At 44.1% G+C, this 24,537-nt stretch overlaps 7 protein-coding genes across 7 annotated transcripts; 4 read left to right on the top strand and 3 right to left on the bottom strand.

The window, feature by feature from the left end:
* Positions 1 to 1,486: 1,486 nt before the first annotated feature.
* N7518_010015 (serine/threonine protein kinase CBK1) lies at positions 1,487 to 3,673 on the top strand (the record flags this gene model as incomplete). Its single annotated transcript, XM_057190941.1, has 4 exons — positions 1,487 to 2,121; positions 2,203 to 2,706; positions 2,825 to 3,301; positions 3,361 to 3,673. The coding sequence occupies 4 exons, from the start codon at positions 1,487 to 1,489 to the stop codon at positions 3,671 to 3,673; spliced, it is 1,929 nt and encodes a 642-aa protein (XP_057037077.1).
* A 1,240-nt stretch (positions 3,674 to 4,913) lies between these two features.
* Positions 4,914 to 5,141, top strand: N7518_010014 (uncharacterized protein; the record flags this gene model as incomplete). The annotated part of the gene is made up of 2 exons (XM_057190940.1): positions 4,914 to 4,946; positions 4,983 to 5,141. The coding sequence occupies 2 exons, from the start codon at positions 4,914 to 4,916 to the stop codon at positions 5,139 to 5,141; spliced, it is 192 nt and encodes a 63-aa protein (XP_057037076.1).
* A 1,212-nt stretch (positions 5,142 to 6,353) lies between these two features.
* Positions 6,354 to 7,134, bottom strand: N7518_010013 (spliceosome assembly protein PRP11; the record flags this gene model as incomplete). Its single annotated transcript, XM_057190939.1, has 2 exons — positions 6,354 to 7,046; positions 7,123 to 7,134. The coding sequence occupies 2 exons, from the start codon at positions 7,132 to 7,134 to the stop codon at positions 6,354 to 6,356; spliced, it is 705 nt and encodes a 234-aa protein (XP_057037075.1).
* Positions 7,135 to 7,554: 420 nt separating this feature from the next.
* N7518_010012 (uncharacterized protein) lies at positions 7,555 to 9,565 on the top strand (the record flags this gene model as incomplete). Its single annotated transcript, XM_057190938.1, has 4 exons — positions 7,555 to 7,723; positions 7,772 to 8,222; positions 8,275 to 8,365; positions 8,420 to 9,565. The coding sequence occupies 4 exons, from the start codon at positions 7,555 to 7,557 to the stop codon at positions 9,563 to 9,565; spliced, it is 1,857 nt and encodes a 618-aa protein (XP_057037074.1).
* A 189-nt stretch (positions 9,566 to 9,754) lies between these two features.
* N7518_010011 (uncharacterized protein) lies at positions 9,755 to 10,803 on the bottom strand (the record flags this gene model as incomplete). Its single annotated transcript, XM_057190937.1, has 3 exons — positions 9,755 to 10,105; positions 10,481 to 10,600; positions 10,741 to 10,803. 3 exons carry the CDS (start codon positions 10,801 to 10,803, stop codon positions 9,755 to 9,757), a joined length of 534 nt encoding a protein of 177 aa, XP_057037073.1.
* A 4,054-nt stretch (positions 10,804 to 14,857) lies between these two features.
* N7518_010010 (uncharacterized protein) lies at positions 14,858 to 15,130 on the bottom strand (the record flags this gene model as incomplete). The annotated part of the gene is made up of 1 exon (XM_057190936.1): positions 14,858 to 15,130. The coding sequence occupies one exon, from the start codon at positions 15,128 to 15,130 to the stop codon at positions 14,858 to 14,860; it is 273 nt and encodes a 90-aa protein (XP_057037072.1).
* A 592-nt stretch (positions 15,131 to 15,722) lies between these two features.
* N7518_010009 (uncharacterized protein) lies at positions 15,723 to 16,973 on the top strand (the record flags this gene model as incomplete). The annotated part of the gene is made up of 1 exon (XM_057190935.1): positions 15,723 to 16,973. The coding sequence occupies one exon, from the start codon at positions 15,723 to 15,725 to the stop codon at positions 16,971 to 16,973; it is 1,251 nt and encodes a 416-aa protein (XP_057037071.1).
* Positions 16,974 to 24,537: the final 7,564 nt, after the last annotated feature.

Here is a 24,537-nt window from a genome sequence, read left to right as displayed (position 1 = left end):
CATTACTCCTTGCATAATGAGTTCCTAACCAAAGGCCATTACACCATCCTCTCGATCCTGCGTCCTCACGGGGTTTTCATCTTGTTCTTTTGCGGTCGACAAAACAAAAGCATCATGGTCAGGCGTTATGTTTTTCTTCTGTTCCGATGATACGATCTCAATTCTCTGCCTGTTCACCATTTCTTTCTTTTTGTTTCTATTGGGGGTTTAGGGGACTGGGCAGTGAGCGCGCAAACCACTACGGCGTTTTGGCCTTTTCTTCCGCCCCGAACATGTGGTATTATAATGATATGATTCCATCTGTCTTGTGTACATATTGACCGATTAATGTCTGTCACTCGGAATTTTGCTTTTCTGTAGTTAGTTTCCTTTACCTCCTGGGATGTAAAACAAAACTTCACGTGATATCGAGATGAAATGACCACGCTATGTCCATAACAACTGATGGACGTGGACACCGGCCGAACCGTCCAGAGATATCATACGGGGATCGACTACGCGCATGATTCCTGATGATCCCTGAGCCTATAACGGCCTACGTAGCCAAGATCCCGAGATGGGGGATATACTTGGCTGGTCATCTGGGACTGCGAGCCTCACCAGAAACAGATCCTGACCATCCCCTTGGCCCCACAACGAGAGCTTACCTATGAAGTACGCTTGCAGGCATCTTCTATAAAGTCAACGAAGCATAGAATCTCAAGGACACTACCGAATGGGTTTAATATATAGCACGGTAGAAGGACGTCCTATTTGGTGGTGTCCTTGAGATATAGGTTCTGTCAGCTATATGCTTTGTTGAAATAATAGAAGACATTCTTTTCCGTAGTTCTATTTCCCGTACTTAATAGGTAAGTTCTCGTTGTGCAGTGAAAGGAATGGTCAGGTTCCGTTTCTTTCGGAGGTTTGGTTCGTATGCGGGGCAGAAGTTATCTTAGGCCGAGATCACGTGTTGCACTTATGTAATACATCCAGGCTCCTCTAAAAGCGGCAAGAGCTGAGTTCCCAAATTGGAAAGAGAAAACCAAAAAGTTGCAAAAAAAGCTGTACAATATACACAACGCCCTGGATGCCAGTGACCTCGGGATATTCCAGGGCTTATCCCGGAGAGCTGTGGTCTACTACAACATAGGTGCTACGTGCAAAGTATGCATGTAAAACAAGTCGTCCTCTTTCAAAACATCGATATCAGCCTATTGGCACACTGGTAATTCCCTCCCTCAGACTATTTCGCCTGCTTCTGGTAAATCATTAGATGAAAAGAAAAGTATCAAAGACATTTCGAACACAGCTGTTTCAGGTAATCGTGTGGTGTAAACATGTAACATGTAAACAACAAGTCAACCAGTCACGCTGGGGCTAGATTGCCTCCTGAGCACCTGAGCCACCGCTTCTTTAAACTCCCCGCCCTCGTCCTCAACTCCCTTCCTCTCAACTTTCTTCTCCCCCATCACCCTTGAAAAGTCCCTTGGGAGTTCGAGTCAAGATGGATCCCAACAATAACAACCGCAACAATATGAATTACGGCTATGACCGTAACTACAATGCCAACAACCGCGCCTATCCCACTACCCCCTCCGCCTTCCCCCAGCCCATCTATCAGACTCAGGGGGCCCAGGAATACGTCGACCCCTCCAATCCCGCTTACGCCCCGGGTTATTTCCTGCCCAACAATTACCCACCCCAACAGGTACAGCCGCAGTATGTCCAGCAACAGCAACAGCAGCAGCAACAGCAGTACGCGCAACAGCAAGCGTTGCAATCTCCCCAGCCCGCCTACCAAGCACGCCCGGGCTACCCTGACGGCACCAACGGTCTGATCCAGCAATTCTCTAATCAGGATCTTAACTCAAACCGTGCAGGGTTTTTCAATAATCGGGCTGGTTCCCCAGCCCAGCGGCCCCGCACCGCTGGTGGCTCCCCGGCTCAAACACAGGCCCAAGCATCACACCTGATCCCCCCCGTGCCTCGCAGCCCTCGCCCACCCCCCGAGAGCGAAGAGTTGCAGCGCTTCCCCGATCGGTACTCCGAGAACGCCCACAAGCGAGGCAAGGCAGCAAAGGAGTTGGTGACTGTGTTTTTCCACGAGAATATTGAACGGGCCCGTGACCGTAACATGCGGTAAGTATCTATGTCCCTAATGGAATCCTTGAAATATTGCTCCCGAGTTGTGACTTATATCTATGATTTTCGCCCCTATAGATCGGCGGAACTCGATAAAACCCTCCGTGACCCCAATATCCCCATCGAAAAGAAGCGACAGGATGCCGACGTGATTTCCAAGCGAGAGTCCGATTTCCTTCGGTTCCTGCGCACAAAGGAGACACCGGCAAACTTCCAGACCATCAAGATTATCGGAAAGGGTGCTTTCGGTGAGGTCAAGCTCGTGCAGCGCAAGACTGATGGCAAGATTTACGCCCTCAAGTCGTTGATCAAGACCGAAATGTTCAAGAAGGATCAATTAGCCCACGTCCGTGCCGAGCGTGATATTCTGGCTGATTCAAAGGACAACCCCTGGCTTGTGAAGCTTCACGCGTCGTTCCAGGATGCTGCGTACCTTTACCTACTGATGGAGTTTTTGCCTGGTGGTGATTTGATGACCATGTTGATCAAGTACGAGATCTTCTCTGAGGACATTACACGGTTCTACATGGCCGAGGTCGTGATGGCGATTGAAGCCGTACACAAGCTTGGTTTCCTCCATCGGTAAGTGCCTTTTGGTCGCGAGTTGGACGTTGGCAATGTGCATTTTTCTCCCCAATGAAGAATCAAGTGCACACGCCAACATACAAGACAATCCATACTAATGAATGTTTTTTGGCAGTGATATCAAACCTGACAACATCTTGCTTGATCGCGGTGGACACGTCAAGCTTACCGACTTCGGTCTGTCAACCGGAGGCAAGAAGACTCATGACAACGCTTACTACCAAAACCTCCTCAAGAACTCTACCTCCAAGGATCGGAACCGCAACTCTGGATACTTCAATGATGCCATCAATCTGACAGTGTCTAACCGTGGTCAGATCAACACCTGGCGAAAGTCACGTCGTGCCATGGCCTATTCGACTGTCGGAACTCCTGATTATATTGCTCCTGAGATTTTCAACGGTCAAGGCTACACTTATCTCTGCGATTGGTGGTCTGTTGGTGCCATCATGTTTGAATGTCTCGTGGGCTGGCCTCCCTTCTGTGCCGAAGACACAAATGACACTTACCGGAAAATCGTGAACTGGAGAGAGTGCTTGTACTTCCCCGATGAACTGGTTCTTGGTCGTGACTCCGAGGCGCTGATCCGAAGGTGAGCTCTTATCTATGCATCCAAATTCAACAGGATCATCCGCTAACTGAATTGTCTAGTTTCTTGTGTGACCCGGATCACCGTATTGGCAGCGAAGGTGGTCAGCACGGAGGCGCGACACAGATCAAAAGCCACCCCTTCTTCAGGGGTGTTGTTTGGGATCAACTGCGCAGCATCCGTGCTCCCTTCGAGCCACGTCTCAGCTCGAACATTGATGTGTCATACTTCCCGATCGATGAGATTCCCCAGGAGGATACTAGCGCGATCCACCGCGCCCAGGCCCGTGCCATGCCGGACTCACAGGAAGCCGAGATGAGTTTGCCATTCATCGGCTACACCTATAAGGCATTCAATGCCTTCGAAACCACTTAGATTTGTTTTTTGTTGTGTTCCGAGACTGATCGAACCAATTCCCGGGGACAAGGGAAGCATGCAGGGCCTGCATCCTTTGTTTCTCAATGGTACTTTTTTGTCGGTCAGAAAAAAACTCGGCTTTGTTTTCACCTCGTTACTCATTCTCATTGAGCATATCAGCGCGATGTTGTTTTCCCGAATTATGACCCATCTTCGGTTTCACTTGTTGATACATATGTATCTAACGCCTTGCATCCCTTTCAAGACGACACTACTTGTCACATCTTCGGACAGACCCAGCTGATTTAGGATAGTCAGGATATTACCCTAAAGATAAAATGCACTTGTCTTTTCTGACTATGTCTGCCCTTCTTGCAATGCACTATTTTTTCATATACTCGGTAGGTTCACAGTCGAATGCGTTTTGAGTCTCTAAAACAGAGAAGACTACATTGGATGTTAGTATCTCAGCCGTATAAAATGACTTGGTTTCCCAATGCTATGACTGCTGTTCCAGAAGCCTGCGAGTCGGCGAACCGGGGGTCGATCATATCTACCCACATCCATCAATCGTTCTAGATATAGCTGTGACGAGCCAGATCATAGACGACGGCCTGCTTTATATAGCTGACCACTTCTGTAAACTAGCAAACATCAAGCATCTATTCAATTAAGCTACATGTCTTAAGGCTAGATCCCCCGAGCTAGTCGGGCCGTGGATGGCATACCTACAGCCACGATTTGGTAGGTGTTGATCCGACTTTTAGTCCTCTATCATGGAAACGGGACAAGTAGTACTGCGTTTTCTGCTTTGCTTCACTTATAACTAAGCTTAAAGGATAGTAGCTGTATAATGTTTGGACTAAAGATAAGTATGTAGTATACATTTAAGCTCATCTTAGCTTTACTTGACAATGGCTAGTCACTGACCCTGCGAAGATGGGTGAGCTCATCGTCAGTGCTATCTAACTATATAATAAGGATAAGGTAAGGATAGATAGTATATACATATGTGAAGTAGATACAAACCTCCTAGTCCCGATCTCTTTAGATGCCCCTTCAGATGTCTCTTCAGATGTCTCTTCAGATGTCTTGACCATCCCCCTGAGCAACTACTCCAATCATGGAAACTACGCAGACTATTTATTGGCCCTTCCCTCTTCCTCTCTTCTCTTCCTCTCACATACACCATTACAATTAGCATCATCATCGCTCTGCATGCATTGGACACGTTTTCAAAGCAAATGGGCTTATTACCATGCTGAACGAACTGGCATTACGCGCAACAGCCGTAAAAGGACGAAGCTTTACCATTCATCTAAGCTAGCTTGAACTCTTCCGTCAACACCTCCACGGGCTAATTCGTCGCGAGTCGGCCGATCTTGATGAGCTGGTTTTTGACCTGGACACCCAGGGTCGAAAACACCAGACCAATCTGGAGCGACGCGCCGGGCACGAGGACCGTGAAGGCGTGTGGGCGAGGTAGGAGGACTATCGTCAACATCGAATTTACCATAAAGATTTTCTCTTTTCTTCACGTTGAATAAACATCAACCACAAATCTTTCTTTTTTTCACATCATGGCCATCCCTGATGGTCTTGCCTCTTTTGGTACGGTGATAGGGACTGTTTCGGCATTAGATATGGGGTGGAGGGCATGGAGGTGGTAGAGAATGGAGGGATCGAACTCCAGCAGCAGGTATGGATATCTAAAGAGACAAAAAAGACCACATCAAGTATGTTAGGCGAATGTCAAAACAGAAATTAGGAGGGGACTATGTCCATCATAGGATATTTCATAATTTGATGGTTTCATTGATTGGTGCCATAACTCCAAGCTGGAAGGCCAACACGCGCATGGTTAAGAATAACAATTCTAATCCAAATGCGTACAATGAGAATCGGGCTTCGGCACTTCTTATTCAACATCAAGGCAGTAGAGACAGACCGGTGCGGCTGTGATGAGGGTTCACAAACACCGAAGCATATCCTTATACAATGCCCACGATATATCGGAGGACGACGAGAACGAACCAATAGGCCTCGCGGCTATAGAATTAGGCGTGGAAGACGATTGGTACCAGCCAGTGACGATAGATAAAGCTGTGAAACGAGAAACTCAGCAAGAGTCGACGAATAGGCCAATCAACGGGCTAAGACAACATCACTACCAGCCATGACCGGGGCAGGAGAGAGTAAAGAAAAAGCGAGAAGAGGGGACACTGCAACGGGACAGCAGGGGCACCGACAGTCCTGCCTGCAAAACAGGTGTGAGAGCAGAGTCGTCACTGGGGGTATTAGGGTGTTAGAGAGGAGAACACCATGGGGTGACTACTAAGAAGAGAAGGTGGTTGAAGCTGTCTGCGTTGCTAGGAGTCATTCACATGGCCGCTTAGTCATCCTGTACTAGAATCCCCCACTACAGCATGGGGCTGTATAGGTTCTATGCGCTATAGGAAAGGGCTGATTCCACATTATTTTACAAATCGGCATCTATATACTCTTTGAGGGAGATCCTGGCTCGGTGTTTGGTTTCGAATTCTTGCTTCGGTTAGAGAAGCGCCTACATAGTCATACGCAACTAGTTAGACTGCAACAGATTAATTGAACTTTTATCGATTGATTGATTGATTGACGCGCATGGTTAAAGATAAAGATAAAGATAAAAACGCGCAAAGAGGATATCGAAAAAACAATTTCAGGTCTGGGAGGGCGCGAGACCAGGAACACCGCTGAAGATCTCCTCACGCTCAGTCTTGAACAGGATCTGGATCCAGAACTCCTTGCTGTCCTCGTCGAACCAAGTCCAGTAGTTCTCGTCGCGGCGATCGATCTCCTTCGCCTGGATCTTGAACGCACTGTTCTGGTAGGGTTCGGCGGCAACCACCAGGTACTGGTAGTTCTTGTCGGGAGTTTCGACCTGCTGCTCAAAGGCCGACATGAAGCGCACACGGGGTTTGACGCCCGGAGTGATCTCTTGGAACTGCAGCTGGAACAACATTCCGTTCTGGCGAGTCAATGGGTCGCGGATCTTGGTGATCTTGTAACCAGGTCGGCCGATCTTGATCAGCTGCTTCTTGACCTGGACACCGGCGACACCAGGCAAGGTGGATTGATCCTTCTTGCCTTCCCGGTCCTCACGCGCGGCGCGTCGTTCGAGGTTTGTTTGATGCTTGCGGCCCTGGGTGTGGGCGAGGTAGGAGCCGTCGTTCTGGTGGACTGTCAGGCAGAGACGGCATTCGAAGGTGCCCACGTTGTTCTTGAAGATGTAGGGATCTTTCTCGATATCCATAGTTTCCATGGCGATTCTGCGAAGTCGCTCACGTCGGTCGGCGTTGGTGGCAGATTGGGAGGCGACGCCGCCGCCGCCGAACTTGGAACCAGCCCTGTTCTGCGGGATATGTCAGCGAGGCCTCCTTCTTGATGAGGGAGATGAAGCCGCGCGGGCTAAGTCAGCGTGTACGTACCTGGTAATCCATCTTGATGCGGTAGGTTGCAGAAAAGAAAGTGGGTGAAGCTCACTATCTCTAGGTGTTTTGCGCGGGCGGTAACTACAGCGACCCACCTTTCTACCGGAAATTATTTTTATATACCGCCTTCTTGATAGAGACACCGCCTTCTTCTACATGCTACAATATGTCTCTTTATCGGCTTTTTCTTGTTAAAAAACTTACGAAAAGGTTTTGCTAGCTGTATCTAGGCTTGACCTACTATATATGCAGTGTATTATGTAGTATTACATGAAATGCGCCTAATCTCAGCTATTAATCCAAGTTGAGCCTGGTCTGGCCATGTGAAATGCTGTTGATTATATAAGCTGGCTGTTTGGGCATGGATCACAGTACGAAGTAGCGCTCACCAGAACATGAACAAATGAACTGTTAGGTCTGCCCTGAGCTATGACTGTCTCACTTGTAGGTCAACGTCGTTCATTTGATGGTCACTTAAGTACTATTCGCTATGTGGGTACTGTTCAAGGGACCACCGGCGACTGGTTAGGTGTTGAATGGGACGACGCAAGTCGAGGCAAGCATTCAGGAGAGCATAAAGGCGTCAGGTACTTCTCATGTACGAATACCTCACTTTTGTATTAGATTATTGCTAACGTGACTCCAGGCAAAAGTAAACATCCCACGGCGGGGTCTTTTGTTCGCCCCTCCAGGCCTTCAGACCAGCCTCTGAGCTTTCTAGAAGCGCTACGAGAGAAGTATGCTTCGGAGCCCGAGCATGGCCTTTCCCACAATGCCTTGGATAGTGGAGCAGCAATTCAAGGCAAGGCAATTGAGATTAGCGGCAAGGTTGTTGAAGAAGTTGGCTTCGACAAAATTCGGAAACAGCTCGCTGAGCTCCAAGAGTTGCGTATTGTCTTGCTTGATGGCCTACGGGTTGTTGGAGTCCTTGCATCCTACAATCAAGCCCAAGTCTCACATATTGAGGCAGCACAAAAGATTGGAGAAATCTGTCCTAGGATCACCGAACTTGATCTCAGTCGAAGCTTATTGAGTCGGTGGCGCGATGTTTGGGATATCTGCGATCAGCTTAAGCACCTGAAACGGCTGCGGTTGAAGTAAGTCTCAAATCTGGCCAACTTTTCAATAGTAGATCTGATTGGAGAATAGCGGAAACCGATTTCAAGCGTTGGAGGAAGACCTGACCTTCAAGGGGATTACTGAGCTACATCTAGAACAAACCCTGCTTAGCTGGGATGAAGTATGTGCCCTGTCCACCACAGATACTATTGAGTAAAGCTGACTACGGACATAGATTACTGCCATTGCATATCGATTCCCTGGCTTGACGTCTCTCACGGCATCTGCGAACCAGCTCTCTGAGATAACGTGTCCACTCCCTAGCACTATCACAACATTAACCCTCGAGCACAATGAGATCACCTCAATATCAGCTCTTCGACATCTCGCTGCACTTCCAAAATTGGAGCACCTCTCCCTCCGTGGAAACGGTATCAGCACCGTCAACCAAAACACCACAGATACAACCCTAGACTTCCAATTCCCGCCGACTCTCCGCTCTCTCGATCTATCCCGCAATAACATCACCTCTTGGACCGTCCTCAACAAACTCCCTACTGTCTTCCCAGGTCTAACCACCCTCCGAATCACTGCCAATCCCCTCTTCCACCAACCACCCCTCCCACCATCTGTCACAGAAGCCTCCAAACCAATGACCGTCGACGAAGCTTTTATGCTAACCCTATCTCGGTTCCCACCCTCCCTCACCACCCTGAACTACAGCACCATCTCTCCCCAAGACCGCTCCAATGCAGAGATGTACTACCTATCCCTCATCGGCAAAGAACTCTCCGCCACGACCGAGGAAGAAGAACCCGCCATTCTCGCTACACACCCACGGTACAGTGAGCTGTGCGAGCTATACGTCGAGCCGACTATCACAAGAGCGGTTTTGTCGGATTCTTCAGGCGCGAGAGTCATCCATCCGCGGTCTGTGGCCGCGCGACTAGTCAAGATGGCGTTCCGTCTGCCAACTGGAAACGACGAATCCAAGAGTCAAGTCAAGGAGATTCCTGGCTCGTTTGATACGTACCAGGTCAAGGCGCTTGTGTCGCGGCTCTTCGGGCTACCGGCGTTTGGGTTTCGGCTGGTCTGGGAGACGGACGAGTGGGATCCTGTAGAGAAACAAGTTGGCGATGAGGCCGTCGTTGAATGGAATGAGGATAGTGAGGATGAGCTTCGGCCTGATATTGGCTCTGAGCTTGAGAAGACGGACAATGGTCTTGATAAGAGCCGGTTTGTGCGGAGGGAGGTGGAGCTGGTTGATTCAACGAGGGATATTGGGTTCTTGTTTCAAGGTGAAGTGGGAGAGGTCAGGGTTAGGGTTGAGATTCCTGATTATGCGTCTACGAGGTCTGCCGCGGTTGCCACTTTCGAGTAAGTACCAAGCCAGTGAGTGGGATATGCTCTTTCCTTATAAACTTGGGTTGAAAACTATCTCCCGAGCAACTATTCTAATCATGTCCTTACTGGTATTTCCCTCTTTCTTCTCTTTTTCTTCTCTTTTCTTCTCTTTGAACAAACAATACAATTCTTTTTTCTTTCTTCGAAAATGGCCATCCCTGATGGCCTAAGCCTCTTCTCTGTTGTTTTCGGTACTTTGATCAGCTTCCTTTCTGCGGTAGATATGGGGTGGCGGGCATGGAAGTGGTGGAGGGGGAGGGGGGAGGTGGTGGTGGAGGATGGGGGGGAGACTGGGGGGAGAACTGGGGGGGATTGGGATGGGGAGGAGGATAGGGAGGGAGATGGGGAGGAGGATAGGGAGGGAGATGGGGAGGAGGATGGGGAGGAGGATGGGGAGGAGGACGGGGAGGATGGGGAGGATAGGGGATGGGGGCAATGCCATCGAGCTTCGGGAGTTACAGCCAGCCAACGAGTAGTTGGCAGATATGCTGAGTTGGGGGGTTTCTGAGATACATGTCTATCCTTACCTTATCCTTATTATATAGTTAGATAGCACTGACGACGAGCTCACCCTTCTCCGCAGGGTCAGTGACTAGTAACCTTCGGGTGAAGCTAAGATGAGCTCAAATGTATACTACATACCTATATATAGATATGATAGACACCTAGAAGGTCATTCCATTCCGAGATAGATCAATTTCTGTTTGTTTTGTAGTAACTAGGTACCGCGTATTGAGAGCAAGATGTAGCATCAAAGAGTAACGTAGTGACAGTTGCGAGTCCAGCTCTCACTCGGCCATTCCCGCTTCCCCAGATTGCGATTCAAGGTTATTTCCAGTGGTCCTTGATCATTCACACTCCAGCTATACCATTTACAGGGCTTCCAACTTACGTTCTTGCCGAAGTAGTTCCCGCCTTCACGGAAAAACCGTCGAACCCACATTCCAGTGTTCTCACGCAGGCATATACCACCCCGCGTGTCCCAAAATTGTTTCAACTGCGAAGGATCCGACTTTGTGAAATCAAATAGAAAACGAGTACGCACAAGTAAGCTCTGATTGTGGCACCCGATTGATAATGTAACCTTGATTCGAACTTTTGCAGCAGGATGCCTGTTGAAGGTACATGCATGTGAGATCTCCATGCACTTACAGCCACGATTCGGTAGGTGTTTAACACTTCCTTTGCAATCGAGGGGCTGCTTTTTTCGATCATGGCATAGAGAGAATAGATGTAACTTGTGGTGTAGGTTGATTTGGAGACAAGAACATATATCAACCTCATGGGCGTACGGTAAATAGCACTTCCGAATACTAAGTCTGTGACAGCCAAAAGAGCATGCCTTATGACTCAGTGTCCAAAAACGTTCTAGATGCCATATCGAACGTGGATGAAGATAGCAACATTGAGCGCAAAATTTCCAACGGGCGTTTTGAAGTTGACGAAGCAGATCGATTCTGGTCCTTGAGAACATTTTAACGCCCAAGTAGGTCCGCTGGGGTATAGGTATAATCTTTCCCATTAAATGCAGAGACTGCAGGTAAAAGCCGAGCGTAAATTTACAGGTCAGTGCGAAGCAAATCTGATCTGCGGGCGAAAGAATCATAAACACAAATCGCACTATTATTGGATGCATCTTTGGCCGTGGACTTTCTGGCGGCCAAGGCCAAGAAACGTTGGGAATTTTAGGGTGTGCAGTAGATAAGAGGGCATCTTTTTGACTCATTTTGAATATTCCCTGAGATGTAAAGGGAAGAGTTCACCAGTCGTGATCCTTTCAGGATTCAATTAAATCGACTAGATCTGACGTTGTTTTTTATCATCGATCCACTCAAACCTTGGGCTTGCATTTCGATGAGTAGACTTGATGCAACAATGACACCAAGGTAAGATAAATCCAGTTCATGTTGACCCCTCTGTCGTGGGGAAAGATGGGCTCGCGACAAGCCTGGGGGCCTTGCTTTTCGGTATATTCTAAGTCACCTTCGGGTTTGGCATGAAAGGAAATGCAGCGAAGCAAAAGCCCTAAGGCTAACATGAGGAGTGCAATTATGGGGCAGGACTTGGTGATCTTTATTCTTCTAGGACGCGTATATAAAGCGTAAGATGCTGTTGGCCCAGTGGTCTAACCTAATTAGGCAAGGTCACTCTTAGCACTCCATTTTCAAATACACGGACCATTTACTATGGTATCGCCACTGTAAAAAGCACAGCCTTCGACCTTTTTCAGCCACATGGTACTTCTATGATCGGCTTCCTGGTCGGCCCTATAATTATTAAGCCGCACAATGATTTCTGTAGAAAAACAAGCCCCATGCCGACCGACAGCTGGTCGAATGTTAGAATGGGACCGCTAATTTTTAGCGCCTCTTGGCCCAGAGGAACATGTATTAATCCGAATTCCGAGAGCTCGGCGAATGTCAGACATCAGCGAATGTCGGGATTCTTTTAGGGGTTATAATACCCTAGTACAGAAGAAGATAGGATTTAGTAGTAAAGATAATACTGTAAATAATGATCACAGGGTCTTTATAAACGTCTATTATAAGCTATAAAGACATCCTAGTGTAAAGAGAGACTAGATAGATGGTCGAAACGCGGATTAACACGGATTAATATATTTTCCTTCACGCTAAACTAGCGGTCCCATTCTAACATTCTAACTATCAGCTGTAAGCCCAAGCCCATGCTACAATGCAATCAATTGAAATATCAAATCCAAAGTGCATTTATACTATGCAATAAGAAAGAAAACAAATATTGTTCAAACTTTCCCCTTCCCCGTTATATGGTATGGACCGCCCTTCTTGGTAGATATCCATTAACTATATTGAGGATAGTGGGGCACTTTCCTCCGGTAGCGATAAACGAGGAAAGTCATCGACTACTAAGAGGAGGCTAGCGGACCGAGACGCTCGGATTGACGCCGAGCAATCATCTGGCTAATATCCTGTATGGCGGGATGTGTATCGTGTTATGCGATGTCCCGGACCCCTATGTCGCCATGAAGGGTAATACTGCTGGTAAGATCCGGAAGGAAAAAAACACTACAGACTGAAAATACACCATATAAAGGCCCTTATTAAATATATGGAGCAAGGGGGATACCTCGAGACCCATAATGATATCCCCAACAGCGTTCGCGAGCAGCTTTATGCCGAGGAGAATTAGCGACTTGAAAAGAAGAAGAAAACCTCGGATAATTCTACGATCGGCTCAATATATCCTCCGATTAATATCAACAATTTCCTCCCTACTGGATTATCCTAATAGCCGATGCCTTCTCTTATTAATAACGAAACTTTGTGTGCTAAGTCTGTATATGCTGAACCAATAATTGTTCACGGGCTACTTAATATAGCCGTACGGGAATATGCCGAATAGTAGCAGTCATAGGTAAGTAACGAGAGTTTTAAGGAGAATATCAATAAAGCACACGATATAACCCTCGAGAACTACCTCGATCTTATATAGATTTATAAGGACCAAGACCCGGACTTCTTCGTCTAATATAGTGTAAAAGTAGGTACTGCCTAGTAGTTCGTACGCGATATCGCCTATTAGGTAAATCGACGCGGAGAAAACACTCGCGAAGAAGCGATAGTAATTTAGTTTATATAAGATACAGTCAATAGAGAAGAGCCTATATCAGTATACTACTTTTTGTCTCTTAGCTAGGTTTCATAAATATACTATAATACTACAGCGATATTCGAAATCAGTTTTAATACCACACTCTTTCAATTTGGTTTCTAAATCCTAACTCGAGATACGTTAATCTAAATTTAAGCCTATCCCCTGTAGGGCTCTCGTTTACCACTTAATAGAAGGCTGTGGCGGCGCTATAGAGAACTAATACTGGTAGGCAATTATACTTCTCTTTCTATAGTTTTTATTATCAACTGCAATTTCATTCGTTACCGGAGTGTATTGAAAGCTAGTACTCTAAGTAACTGATATGAGTCTTTCAAGTCCGTGATCGTGTGCAAAGATGGCACAGCGCCTATATCACATCGATACTATACCCCAGCCCGAAGAGTATGAACCTTCCACAACTCGCTATACGCTCCAACCCTTGGATATCTTAGTACTCCCTACAAAACGCACTGGCGATTATAATTGATGGCATAGACAATGTTACCTAAGGAGGTGCCTATATGGGCAGTAGCGAGCAGAATGGAGATCGAGAAAAGTGTACCCTTTGGTCTTGTAAGGAATTAAGGAAGGTTACAAAGAGCAGGAACAGAAACTAAAATCATTTGTATAGTAGTAGTAGTAGTAGTAGTAGTAGTAGTAGTAGTAGTAGTAGTAGTAGTATTCATTTACACTGACCCCTCGCAAAGCGATATGCAGTATACGACGACTATATATCCGGGTATGTACATATAGGTTGATCCACTTTCTGACATGAACTTAGAGCCTCGTCACGGCCTATCGTGGCCAATTGCCGTTTCCATTGTTAGGCTGCCCTCATGGCGCGGCTATAGTGGAATTGCGGATGAGACGGATACGAAGTATCCGATTTTGGCTGTATCTCTGTTAGGAACCGCGAGAACGCGAGCAAAGCAGAGGCTAAGAATCTGGACAGTGATTGAGTGACAGATGCGGTTTTGTGCCGAGTTCGTTTGATTGAGCGTTGGCTTGTCTTATTCTCGAGCTGGAACGGTGATGGTTTATTGTGAAAACGAAGATGAAGATCTTCAATTGTGAGTATGGGGTTGGCGGGAAGAAAAGGTTCTTGCACTGGAGGAGTCGGTCACGGTATGGATGTGACAGGTCGCTGGAGGACGGAAGCATACGTTGTTTGTTGGTTTTGGGGCGAGAAAGTGATGGACGGTATCGTTTGATGAGGCTGGGGGGAGTGGGATGTTGGAGGTTGTTGAGGCTCTGGGTCTATTATGGCGGGTAGCGGATTGGAACGGCAGTCCAGGTTGGTGTTCAACCGTTCCTTCGCTGTAGTAGATGTAATCGGCGTGGATTGAGTTTGAGTCTTTGTACTGGAGTCGTCTGTAGTTTGTGTACTGGAATCGGCGGTAGGAGTTGATCGTTTAGGGGAGGAGAATGCGGTGGTTGAGGAGGGGGGTTTGTTGGGAGTTCCGAGGTGGTGTTTCAAATCGCACGAAATTATCTGCCATATGCAGTCTTCCTCGTGTAGTTGTTGCACTTCCTCGAACGGGGTGCATTAGAAGGTGGATAAGTGCTTGGTCGATTGGCAGGCAAAACAGCATGCCACATTGCTGACTCCTGAAGGTCGGTAATAGAAGCCATTCTAGGCCAGTTGGAGCGGAGTGGCCCCAGCAAGCACTATTCCTTGGAACAAACGAGCTCGGGCTGTGATGGTGGAGTAGTCGTAGGTGATTGAGACGAGAAAGTAATCCTCATCGTGAGAATCATCCTCGGCGAGAAAAAGGTCCTCAACGTTGGGGTATTCGGGTAAGATTGCGGGGTTTACGGCTTCGGGGATGGGAGATAGGCGACGGGCTGGGGGGTCTGGAAGCTGAGGGTTCAGCCCCACCCGCTGGCTTCTCGTCGTCATCCCCATGGTCCGGTCCTAATGGTACAGTCCCTCGTTCGAGGATGGATCCTATTTCATACAGTAGCGATCGCTTTCCTCATTTGTACAGTAGCGACCGGTATCGCCTTCCATGACGGGAACAGAGAGATCATCTTTCAAACCCTAATCACATGACACGCTAACCCATACGCAGATAGCGCGTAAATAAGACGTTCTGTACCTAACCAGGTAATAAATACAAGGAGCTTAAAATATCAGTATAGAGGATACAAGAGTCTAGAACTAGATGCCCGGACTGGAAGATTCGATGCAAACCCAGCAAACATCCTTTAAGCAGGCAATCTGTCAACAATTTCATCTCCACTGTACAAGAATGATTGGTCGTGAGAGTACTTCGCCTCAGCCTCACTGGCGGCCTACCCCGCCCCTCCTCTCATCAACCATGGCATCCATTCCTAAGATCGGGGCTCGATATCATTTTCCTCTCGCAGTTCCCATGGACTAACGATAGCCTACTCAGTCTCAAAAGCCAACCATCATATATTCCATTATGGCAGCCAGGGCACCTTTATCCCATGACGATTACACGGTCGGATAGATATGCGCTTTACCCCTGGAGATGGCAGCCGCGAAGCTAATGTTGGACGCACCACACCCAAGTCTACCTCGCCCACCGACAGATCAAAACACGTATATTCTGGGGAATATTGGGAATCATAACATCGTTATTGCCTGTCTACCAAGTGGCGCATATGGCAATGTATCAGCTACAACGGTAGCGATACAGTTGCTCTCGAGTTTCCAATCCATCCGGTTCGGTCTCATGGTTGGCATCGGTGGAGGTATACCAAGCAGCAAGGCAGACATTCGACTAGGCGATATTGTGGTGAGCCAGCCAGCGGACACATCTGGAGGCGTGATCCAATACGATCTCGGCAAAGCGTTAAGCGGTGATCAATTTCAGCGAACAGGGATGCTTAATCGGCCACCTAAGGTCCTGTTGACCGCCCTTACTACACTCCAAGCCCACCACCTCACAGAAGATAGTCGAGTTCCAGAGTTCATTTCTGAGATCCGAGGCAAAAGGACGCCGCGGATAGCTGCAAACTTTGCGCGACCAACCAAAGAGGACCTCTTATTCCAGACAGAATATGACCACGGAGCATTTGATACATGTATCGATTGTGATCGGTCCGAATTGAAACCACGGCTTCCACGACACCATAAAGAACCAGTGATTCACTATGGACTGATTGCATCTGCGAATCAGGTAGTGAAAGATGGCAGACTGCGAGATCGGCTGGCTCGAGACCTAGGAGTCCTCTGTGTAGAAATGGAAGCTGCGGGGCTCATGAATGACTATCCATATATAGTCATTCGAGGCATTTGTGACTATGCGGACTCACACAAGAACAAGGAATGGCAAGGATATGCGGCAGCGGTGGCAGCGGCCTATGCAAAAGAGCTTGTCTTGCTAGTTCCAATTGATCAGATTGAAACCACGCCGACAGCACGAGACATGCATATCGACCTACGTCTGGTTTTAGATCTGCACGAATCAGCTACGAAGAAACGAAACATGAATAATGACGATTCAGAAGGATCAACAATTTGTTCGGATATCTCTGCGAGGAAAAAGCCTCGTCTGCATTTCTCTAGGTCATCAGACCCCGAGGAAAATGACTCGACCGACGATGACGGTAACAGCATTTTCGATGAGAGCAATCAAGAGAATGCATATAATATCCTGAAGCCTCCAGATGCTTCTCAGGGTACTGAAAGCTATACTAGTGTTTCAGAAAGACCAACGGCTAGGGATACAACAAGTGAAAACGGCTCATCTGATTGGTATGAATCCTCCCCGTTGTAAGACCTCTGCTCTAAAGATAACACCTATGAATCTGACATCCTGGAACCTGATAGGATATCCTCGGAAGAGGGAAGCCTCAGCTCAGACTTTTAGTTTTACAGTGCATTCGATAGACGTTATACTTTAACTCCAGGGTAACAAAAGGGGGGTATAAAGTGGTGGACATAACAAACGCCATTGTCAATCTAAAGTGATCGGTCTCATACTGGATGCGAGCGCAGCAGCCAGGCGCAGACACTGGATCAATTGTCAATTTTATTCTTACATCATGCTCACACCCGTGTATCTCTCTTTCAGGCACATGATACAAGCATACAGGCATATGGCCACATACTAGGAGACTGTTTGTCCTATTCGCATGCCAATTCTCAACCTTTTCTAATACCCTACGATCAACTACAACTAGCTAGAAAGGGCTAAGAGGCTACGTTTGTAACTGGCGAATTCCATAAAGGCCGAATACATTAAGCATTGAAGACTGTCATCAGGATATATTGATTTCATTATTAGTGATTAGTTCATTATATACACGATTCTCTACTCTTATGGCACGAAGCAACTTCGCTGCTCACCATACTATTTACATTGAAACATTCGAACTTATATATTGCCAAAATCTACGCAAACCATCGCTTACGAAGTGCTGAGTGAACCTGACTTGCCGAACAATTGCATACATTTTAGCATCTTTACCATTTGGGAACTGGTGTGTATGTCGCTATTGTTATATAATATGATATATGATCATTCATTCCCGGAGCTCAAGCTTTCGGGGCATCTTCCGGTCCGTTAGAATCTTTGTTTATAGTTGCAATAACGTGATGGTCCTAAAATCTTAGGGCTGTATCAATATAGGAATTACATCTATTTGTTTGGTATTGTACCATTCGATCTTGTGACGGACCCTCAAATACGCGCTAACCTATATACGGATTAGCACCGCATATGATTAGGGTTTGAAAACACTCCTCTGTATTGTGCGGCATGGAAGGCGAAAAAGAGGTCGCTACTGTACCTGCTACATACAAAACTTGATGAAGGAAATCTGCCCCGATGGGTGTCCTAGGGCAAGTAAATTGCCATAGCTCTTGGAAGAACTGGCGCGAGATTCGGGAGGAAGCCATAGGACCTTTTCACCATTCAATATTATCTACCTCTGATCTTCAATTGAGATATCCACATTTTTATAACGCGAATAAGGCCTTAGAATATCACAATTAGACTGAAGATCAAGGATACCCAAGTCTACGTATATATACGGCCCGTTATTAGAGAATTAAAGAGTATTAACTGTATTCGTAATATAAGTCTAGTTTAGCTCGCCTATCGCTGTATCCTAAATACGTACTATCTTATTAGCGGAACTGGATACTAGCAGCTGACTGTTAGGTAAGAAAGCTATTAACTAAACTAAGTCGAAATGGCCCTCGAGAGTATATAGTAGTAAGCCTATCGTTAAGTTCTAAAGATAAATAGTCTGATTATAAGACCCGGATACTAGTAGCTAGCCGTTAAGCGAAAAGCTTACTAATAAAACCGTATCTATATAGCCCTTGAGGGTATACTAGAGTATACCTATCGCTAAGTCCTAAAGGCGAACTGTATAGTCTTTAGAACCAGACGCTAATAGATAGCTATTAGGCGAGAATCTTACTAACCGAACCTAACTTAAATGGCCCTTAAGAACCTACCGAAATATACCTATAGTTATATTCTAGAGGTATACTATTTAATCTTAAGAGCTAGATACTAATAGCCGGCTATTAGGTAAGAACGCTACTAACTAAACTAAAGCTAAATAGCCCTTAAGAATTTACTAGAGTATACCTGTCACTATATCCTATATATATACTCTCTTATTATTAGAGCTAGATACTAGTAGGCGGCCGTTAGGTAAGAACGCTATAGACTAAATCTACTCAGAATAGCTATTAAGAGTCTACTAGTAGGGCCCTATCGTCGTATCCTAGAGATATATATAACTTTTATTAGAGCTAGATACTAGTAGTTAGCTATTAGGTAAAAAGGCTACCGACCGAACTATAGCCGAATAGCCCTTAAGAGTCTACTAGAGTATACCTATTATTATATTCTAGAGGTATATTATCTAATTATTAGAGCCGGATGCTAGTAGCCTACTATTAGACGAGAAGGCCACTGACTAGATCTATTCTAAGTAGCCCCTGAGAATATATTTAGTTATACCTATCGCTATATCCCAGAGGTATACTATCTTATTAGTAGAGCTTAATACTAGTAGGCGGCTGTTAGGTAAAAAGGCTACCGAGAAAATCTAGCTTAAGTATCTATAAAGAGTTCGCTAGAGTATGCCTATCGCTAAGTCCTAAAGGTATATTATTTAATCCTTAGAGCTAGATACTAGTAAATAGCCGTTAGATAAGAATAATACCAATTAAATTAATCCTATATAGCCCTCGAGAGTCTGCTAAAGCGCGCCTATTATTATATCCTAGAGGCATAGTATTTTATCTTAAGAGCCGGATACTAGTAGCCGGCTATTAGGCAAGAAGGCTACTAACTAAACCGAAGCCGAATAACCCTCGAGAGTCTAGTAGAATATACCTATCGATAAGTCCTAGAGATATAATATCTTATTATCTAAGCTAGATACTAGTAGGCGGCCATTAGGTATAAACGCTACTAACTAAACTAGAGCTAAATATACCTTAAGAGTCTATTTAAGTATACCTATCACTAGGTCCTATAGGCGTACCGTCTTATTAGTAGAGCTAGATATTAGTAGCCGGCTGTCTAGCTAGTAGCGAGAATACTACTAATAGAGCCGACTATATATAGCCCTCGAGAATCTATAATTCTATACTCCAGCTATCCTTAACTCGTAGAAATTAGTATATCTAAGTAGGTAAGTCTTTATAAAATTATTTACAGATAATTGCTTTCCAGGGTATAAAAGTAAGTCCTATATTATAAATTTATAGCAGTACTTCGTTAGCTATCTAGCGATTTTTTAGAATAAAACGCTATATATCCTAAAGAAAAGTAGATATATCGGAGTGGTGATCACTCTATACTTATTAGTATAGATTATATATAGATATTTAGAAATCTTATAGGTAATACTACCTTAATGGCATTGAGTATCCCTACTACTCCTAATATAAAACCTAATAGGCTTATTACTTCTACCTAGTATAGAAAATATACCTAGAGGAAAGATAGAATATCTTCCCACTTAAAGGGCGAGATATTGCTATTTTCGAGGTAGTAGGCCTAGTAACAATAAGAATATTTAAGTTCTGGTAGTAAAGATTAGCGGAGGTATTAGGGATCAATATCTGCTCTGTGCGTACAAGTGCTTTTTAAATTACAAATATTTCTCTGTAGATACCTTCGTATGGTTTTAAGGCAGAGCTTAGCAATATCTTTATACTTACTTCGCTTATTTACCAGAAATTTGCTATTGGTTTGGACTAAGAAGTTTCGAAATAACAGATATAGAATCCTTATCGGCAGATCTTGGTTAGTAGGGACACTGAGAATAGACTAGAATGAATCTAATCGGTTGCTGATTTGGTCCGCCCGAATCCCAACGAAAAGCGATAGTGCATTTATCGAAAGTAGCACTGCAAGGAGTATGATGACTCCAATAATTTCCTGGAACTTATGTAACGTATTCGGTAAGCGAGCTGCGCACGCAACCGAGCTGCGCACCCCAACCAAAACGCGTCCGTAAATTAGCACTTAGTCAATTCAACCACCCACCATGCTACCAAAACGCCGCCGATCGCCTACAAAGTTAATAGAGCAGGAGGGTAGGATCTTATTAGCTATCCAGGCTTTTAAGAAAGGAGAGACTACGTCTATTCGTGGGATAGCACGTATCTTCAACGTGCCCGAATCTACACTCCGTACACGCCTATGTGGTGTTCAATAACGCGCGACTCTACGCGCCAACTCTTCCAAATTGACCGTAATTGAAGAGGAATCTCTTTAGAAATGGATACTCTCTATGGATTTACGTGGAGCGCCCCCCCGGCATTCTTCTGTATAAGAAATGGCTAATATTCTTCTTTAATAACATAGAACTACCCCGGTTATTTCGGTTAGTAAGAAATGGGTTTATAACTTTATTAAACGGTACCCTAACCTCTTATCCCGATTCTCGAGATATTATAATTACGAGTGCGCGAAATGTGAAGACCCGAAAGTGATTGCTAAATGGTTTAATCTTATTTAAAAAACCATTGTCTAGTATAGAATCAATCTAGACGATATTTATAACTTCGATGAGACTGGTTTTATAATAGGATTGATAGTAACTGTGAGGGTTATTATAAGAAGTAAATACTACAGTCGGAGATTACTTTTATAACCCGGAAATCGCGAGTAGGTAACTGCAATTGAATATATAAATATAGCGGGGTGGGTCCTTCCTCTATATATTATTTTTAAAGGTAAAGTCTTTATTAAATCTTAGTTCGACGGCCTTCCTAGTAATTAGCGATTTGAAGTTAGTCTAAACAGTTAGATATCTGATGAAATTAGGCTTCGCTGGCTTTAGAAACTCTTTATACCATCGACTTTTTTACGTTTAGTAGGAAGGTATCGACTTTTAATACTCGACGGCTATAGAAGCTATTTAACCCCTTAATTCGACTAAATTTATAAGGAAAACGATATCATACTATGTTAGAATATATGTGTTCCTGTTTTAATGATGTCATTGATGATGTAATTGATTGCTTACTTTGTTACATCTGAAGAAAGTCATGATTCATCTGAAGAAAAGTCATGAATCATCTAATCTTTGATTTACCGAGTTATCCGCGATGTTTGATTGCTATAAGAAAGCCCCAAATTGTACTGAATGTTAGTTAGACAAATTGACTATTTCATCCCATGATATACACTTTGATCTCATATTTGACCTGACACTTGACCGCCTAGCTGTTTTATCTGTTTAAACACTACGCATTTGACCCCTCGAGAGTGCATTACAAAGCATTGTGCCTAGTTCTACCACACTCCAACAGTTATGAGCCCGGCTTGATCCTTTCATCTAAACCATTTCATCTGAACTCTTTCATCCAATATCAACTATCCATCTGATCTGATCTTATCCTATCCAATCTTCTTCCATCTGATTTTGCCACCATGACGGAAGTGAAATCCCCAGTTACACTTAGTCAGCAATCTAATTAGCTAGTCTAGTATATACATATCAGATCAATTGCCGTTAGTTACCGACTATAGGATTACGTTAATCCGGAAGAAACAATGACCCAACCAATGCTAACTGAACCCATTCGTCCCGTCTTTACCAAGATATTTGCAAACAATGAATCGATATTCACTTTGACCAATTATCAACTTTCTCTCTAGCAAGAATTGAGACGAGAATACAAGATTGATTACAAACGATTTAAGACAATTAATAATAGGGCTCGAGCCCTATTCCATACCATTATTAGATCAATCTCAATTAATAACAGATAATGTCAGGACCCCAGTACTAAGAAGGCTGATACCTAAGGTATAAGCCCTATTATAGGGCGTGGAGCACCCATCCTAGGTATATAGGGGACTGTGGACTAGATAGGAGTAATGTGTACTACCTGCACAGCCTCCTTAGGTCATATAACCTATAAACCTATATATTATCCTTATATACTACTTCTTTAGAGAAGCAGCTATTAGTTCTAATATACCCTATATATATCACTATCTCTATTTCCCAATCCTCTATTATATATAGCATTCCCTTAGGTATTCTATACCTAGGGGTCTTATAGTTCTAATAGCTCTTAAATACTCAGATTACCTAATAGAGACTACCCCTCATTTATACTATATCGAACCCTTATAATATATAGTTATAGGGACTTCCTATAATACCGCAGCCTAATAAATAGGCTTCGATTAATTAAACCCTTCCTCCTACTATAAACTATCCTCCTATAGATATCTTAGAATCGATATAGGAAACTACTATACTACTAGATCTAATACTAACGCAGTACCCTATAAACCTATCCCTATTAATACTTAATTAACTAAGGAAATATATTAAAGAAGCTAAGGTAAGAGAGGAATACTAAAACCTCCTTATAGAATTAGAAATCCTAGAGTAAGTAAAGCTTCCTATTCTAATAAGTATAAATAACTATATTATACTATAGGTTATTAAAAAATACTATATTTATATACCGAGAGAGCCTATAAATATTAAACTATTCTATAGGAATATAACCTAGGAATACTATACCTTTATTAACTAACTTTAGTTATACTTTAATAAGTACTAGTAATAGTATAATTTCAGCCTATATAAGGTAGAGGCTATAGTTAAATAATTAGATAACTAGAGGAATAATAATTAGTAGTCTTATATAAAGATATTTAAAGAGCCTACTACCTAGTAAGACTTCTAGGACTTCTACCTATATCTTATAAATAATCCTTAAAATATCTACTAAGATAGTATATTAGAGTATAGTATTCTATAGTAGAAGTAATATTAATCTATATAGATATTTATAATATAGCTCAATACTATCTATTATTACCTAAAGTACCTATATAGTTAATAGTACTAGAAGGAGTACCTTTAGGCTAAAGTAATCGATACTATTTATACTAAGTCGTTAAAATAGCCTACTAAACTAGAAATATATAAAGTATATATTAGATACCTTTCTATAGTAGAAAGCTAAATCCCCGACTAGTAAAAATCACTTTATATATAGAAAGAGAAAAGCGCTAGTAGCGGTAAGAATAATACTACTAAAATAGATCTAAGCCTAGATACTAGTCTTAGCTCTTATACCTCGTTTATATCAGGTATAAAGAAACGTAAGGATAAGTCTAAAAATAAAGGTAAGGATAAGTAGGGCGAAAAACCTAATAAGAAGTATAAGTATAATAAATAAAAAATAAACCCTAATAGTATCCTTTATAGCAGCTACTTTAAGTATAGAAAACTAGGTCACTACTGTGATAAGCCAGGTCTTGCAAAGATAAAGAGTGCATCAATTCAAAATAACTAAGATAAGGGAGAAAGAAGAAGCAAGTTGCAAAGTGGGAGACAGCTAGTTAATATAGCTAGCCGCTGACCGCTTTACAATAATGCCAATAACAAACAAGCAAACAAACAAACAAACAAGCAAACAAGCATAGCGATCGTAACATATCCCCCGCACAAAATTCCATCTAGTCCCTAGATGCTAGACTAGCAATAGTAGCGTCATAATCAAAATCATCTTCGTCACTAGCTTCAAGAGCAGCTAGGTCTGGGTTGATTGAACTAACAGCAAGGTCCATACGGTCGCCGTTATTATGGTTATTAGAATTAGTATACGAAGAATTTGTTACGTTTGAAGAATGAGTGGACGAGAAAGAATATCCGGCGAGTTATTGGATAATCTTAATAAATTCCGGGTAAGTACGTGGAAGATTCAGTTATTAAAAAAGGCGGCTGCGGAGTGAATTATTAAGGCCTTTACGGAAAGCGGAGATCTTTATAATATCGGGCTAGTCTTAACCTTTGGCTTTATAGAGAACTCTCTCAAACTTAGCGATATAA

Source organism: Penicillium psychrosexuale (assembly GCF_028828465.1).
Source record: "Penicillium psychrosexuale strain IBT 29551 chromosome Unknown utg000006l, whole genome shotgun sequence".
NCBI classification, from domain to species: Eukaryota; Fungi; Ascomycota; class Eurotiomycetes; order Eurotiales; family Aspergillaceae; genus Penicillium; species Penicillium psychrosexuale.
This window is presented reverse-complemented; position numbering and strand designations above follow the sequence as displayed.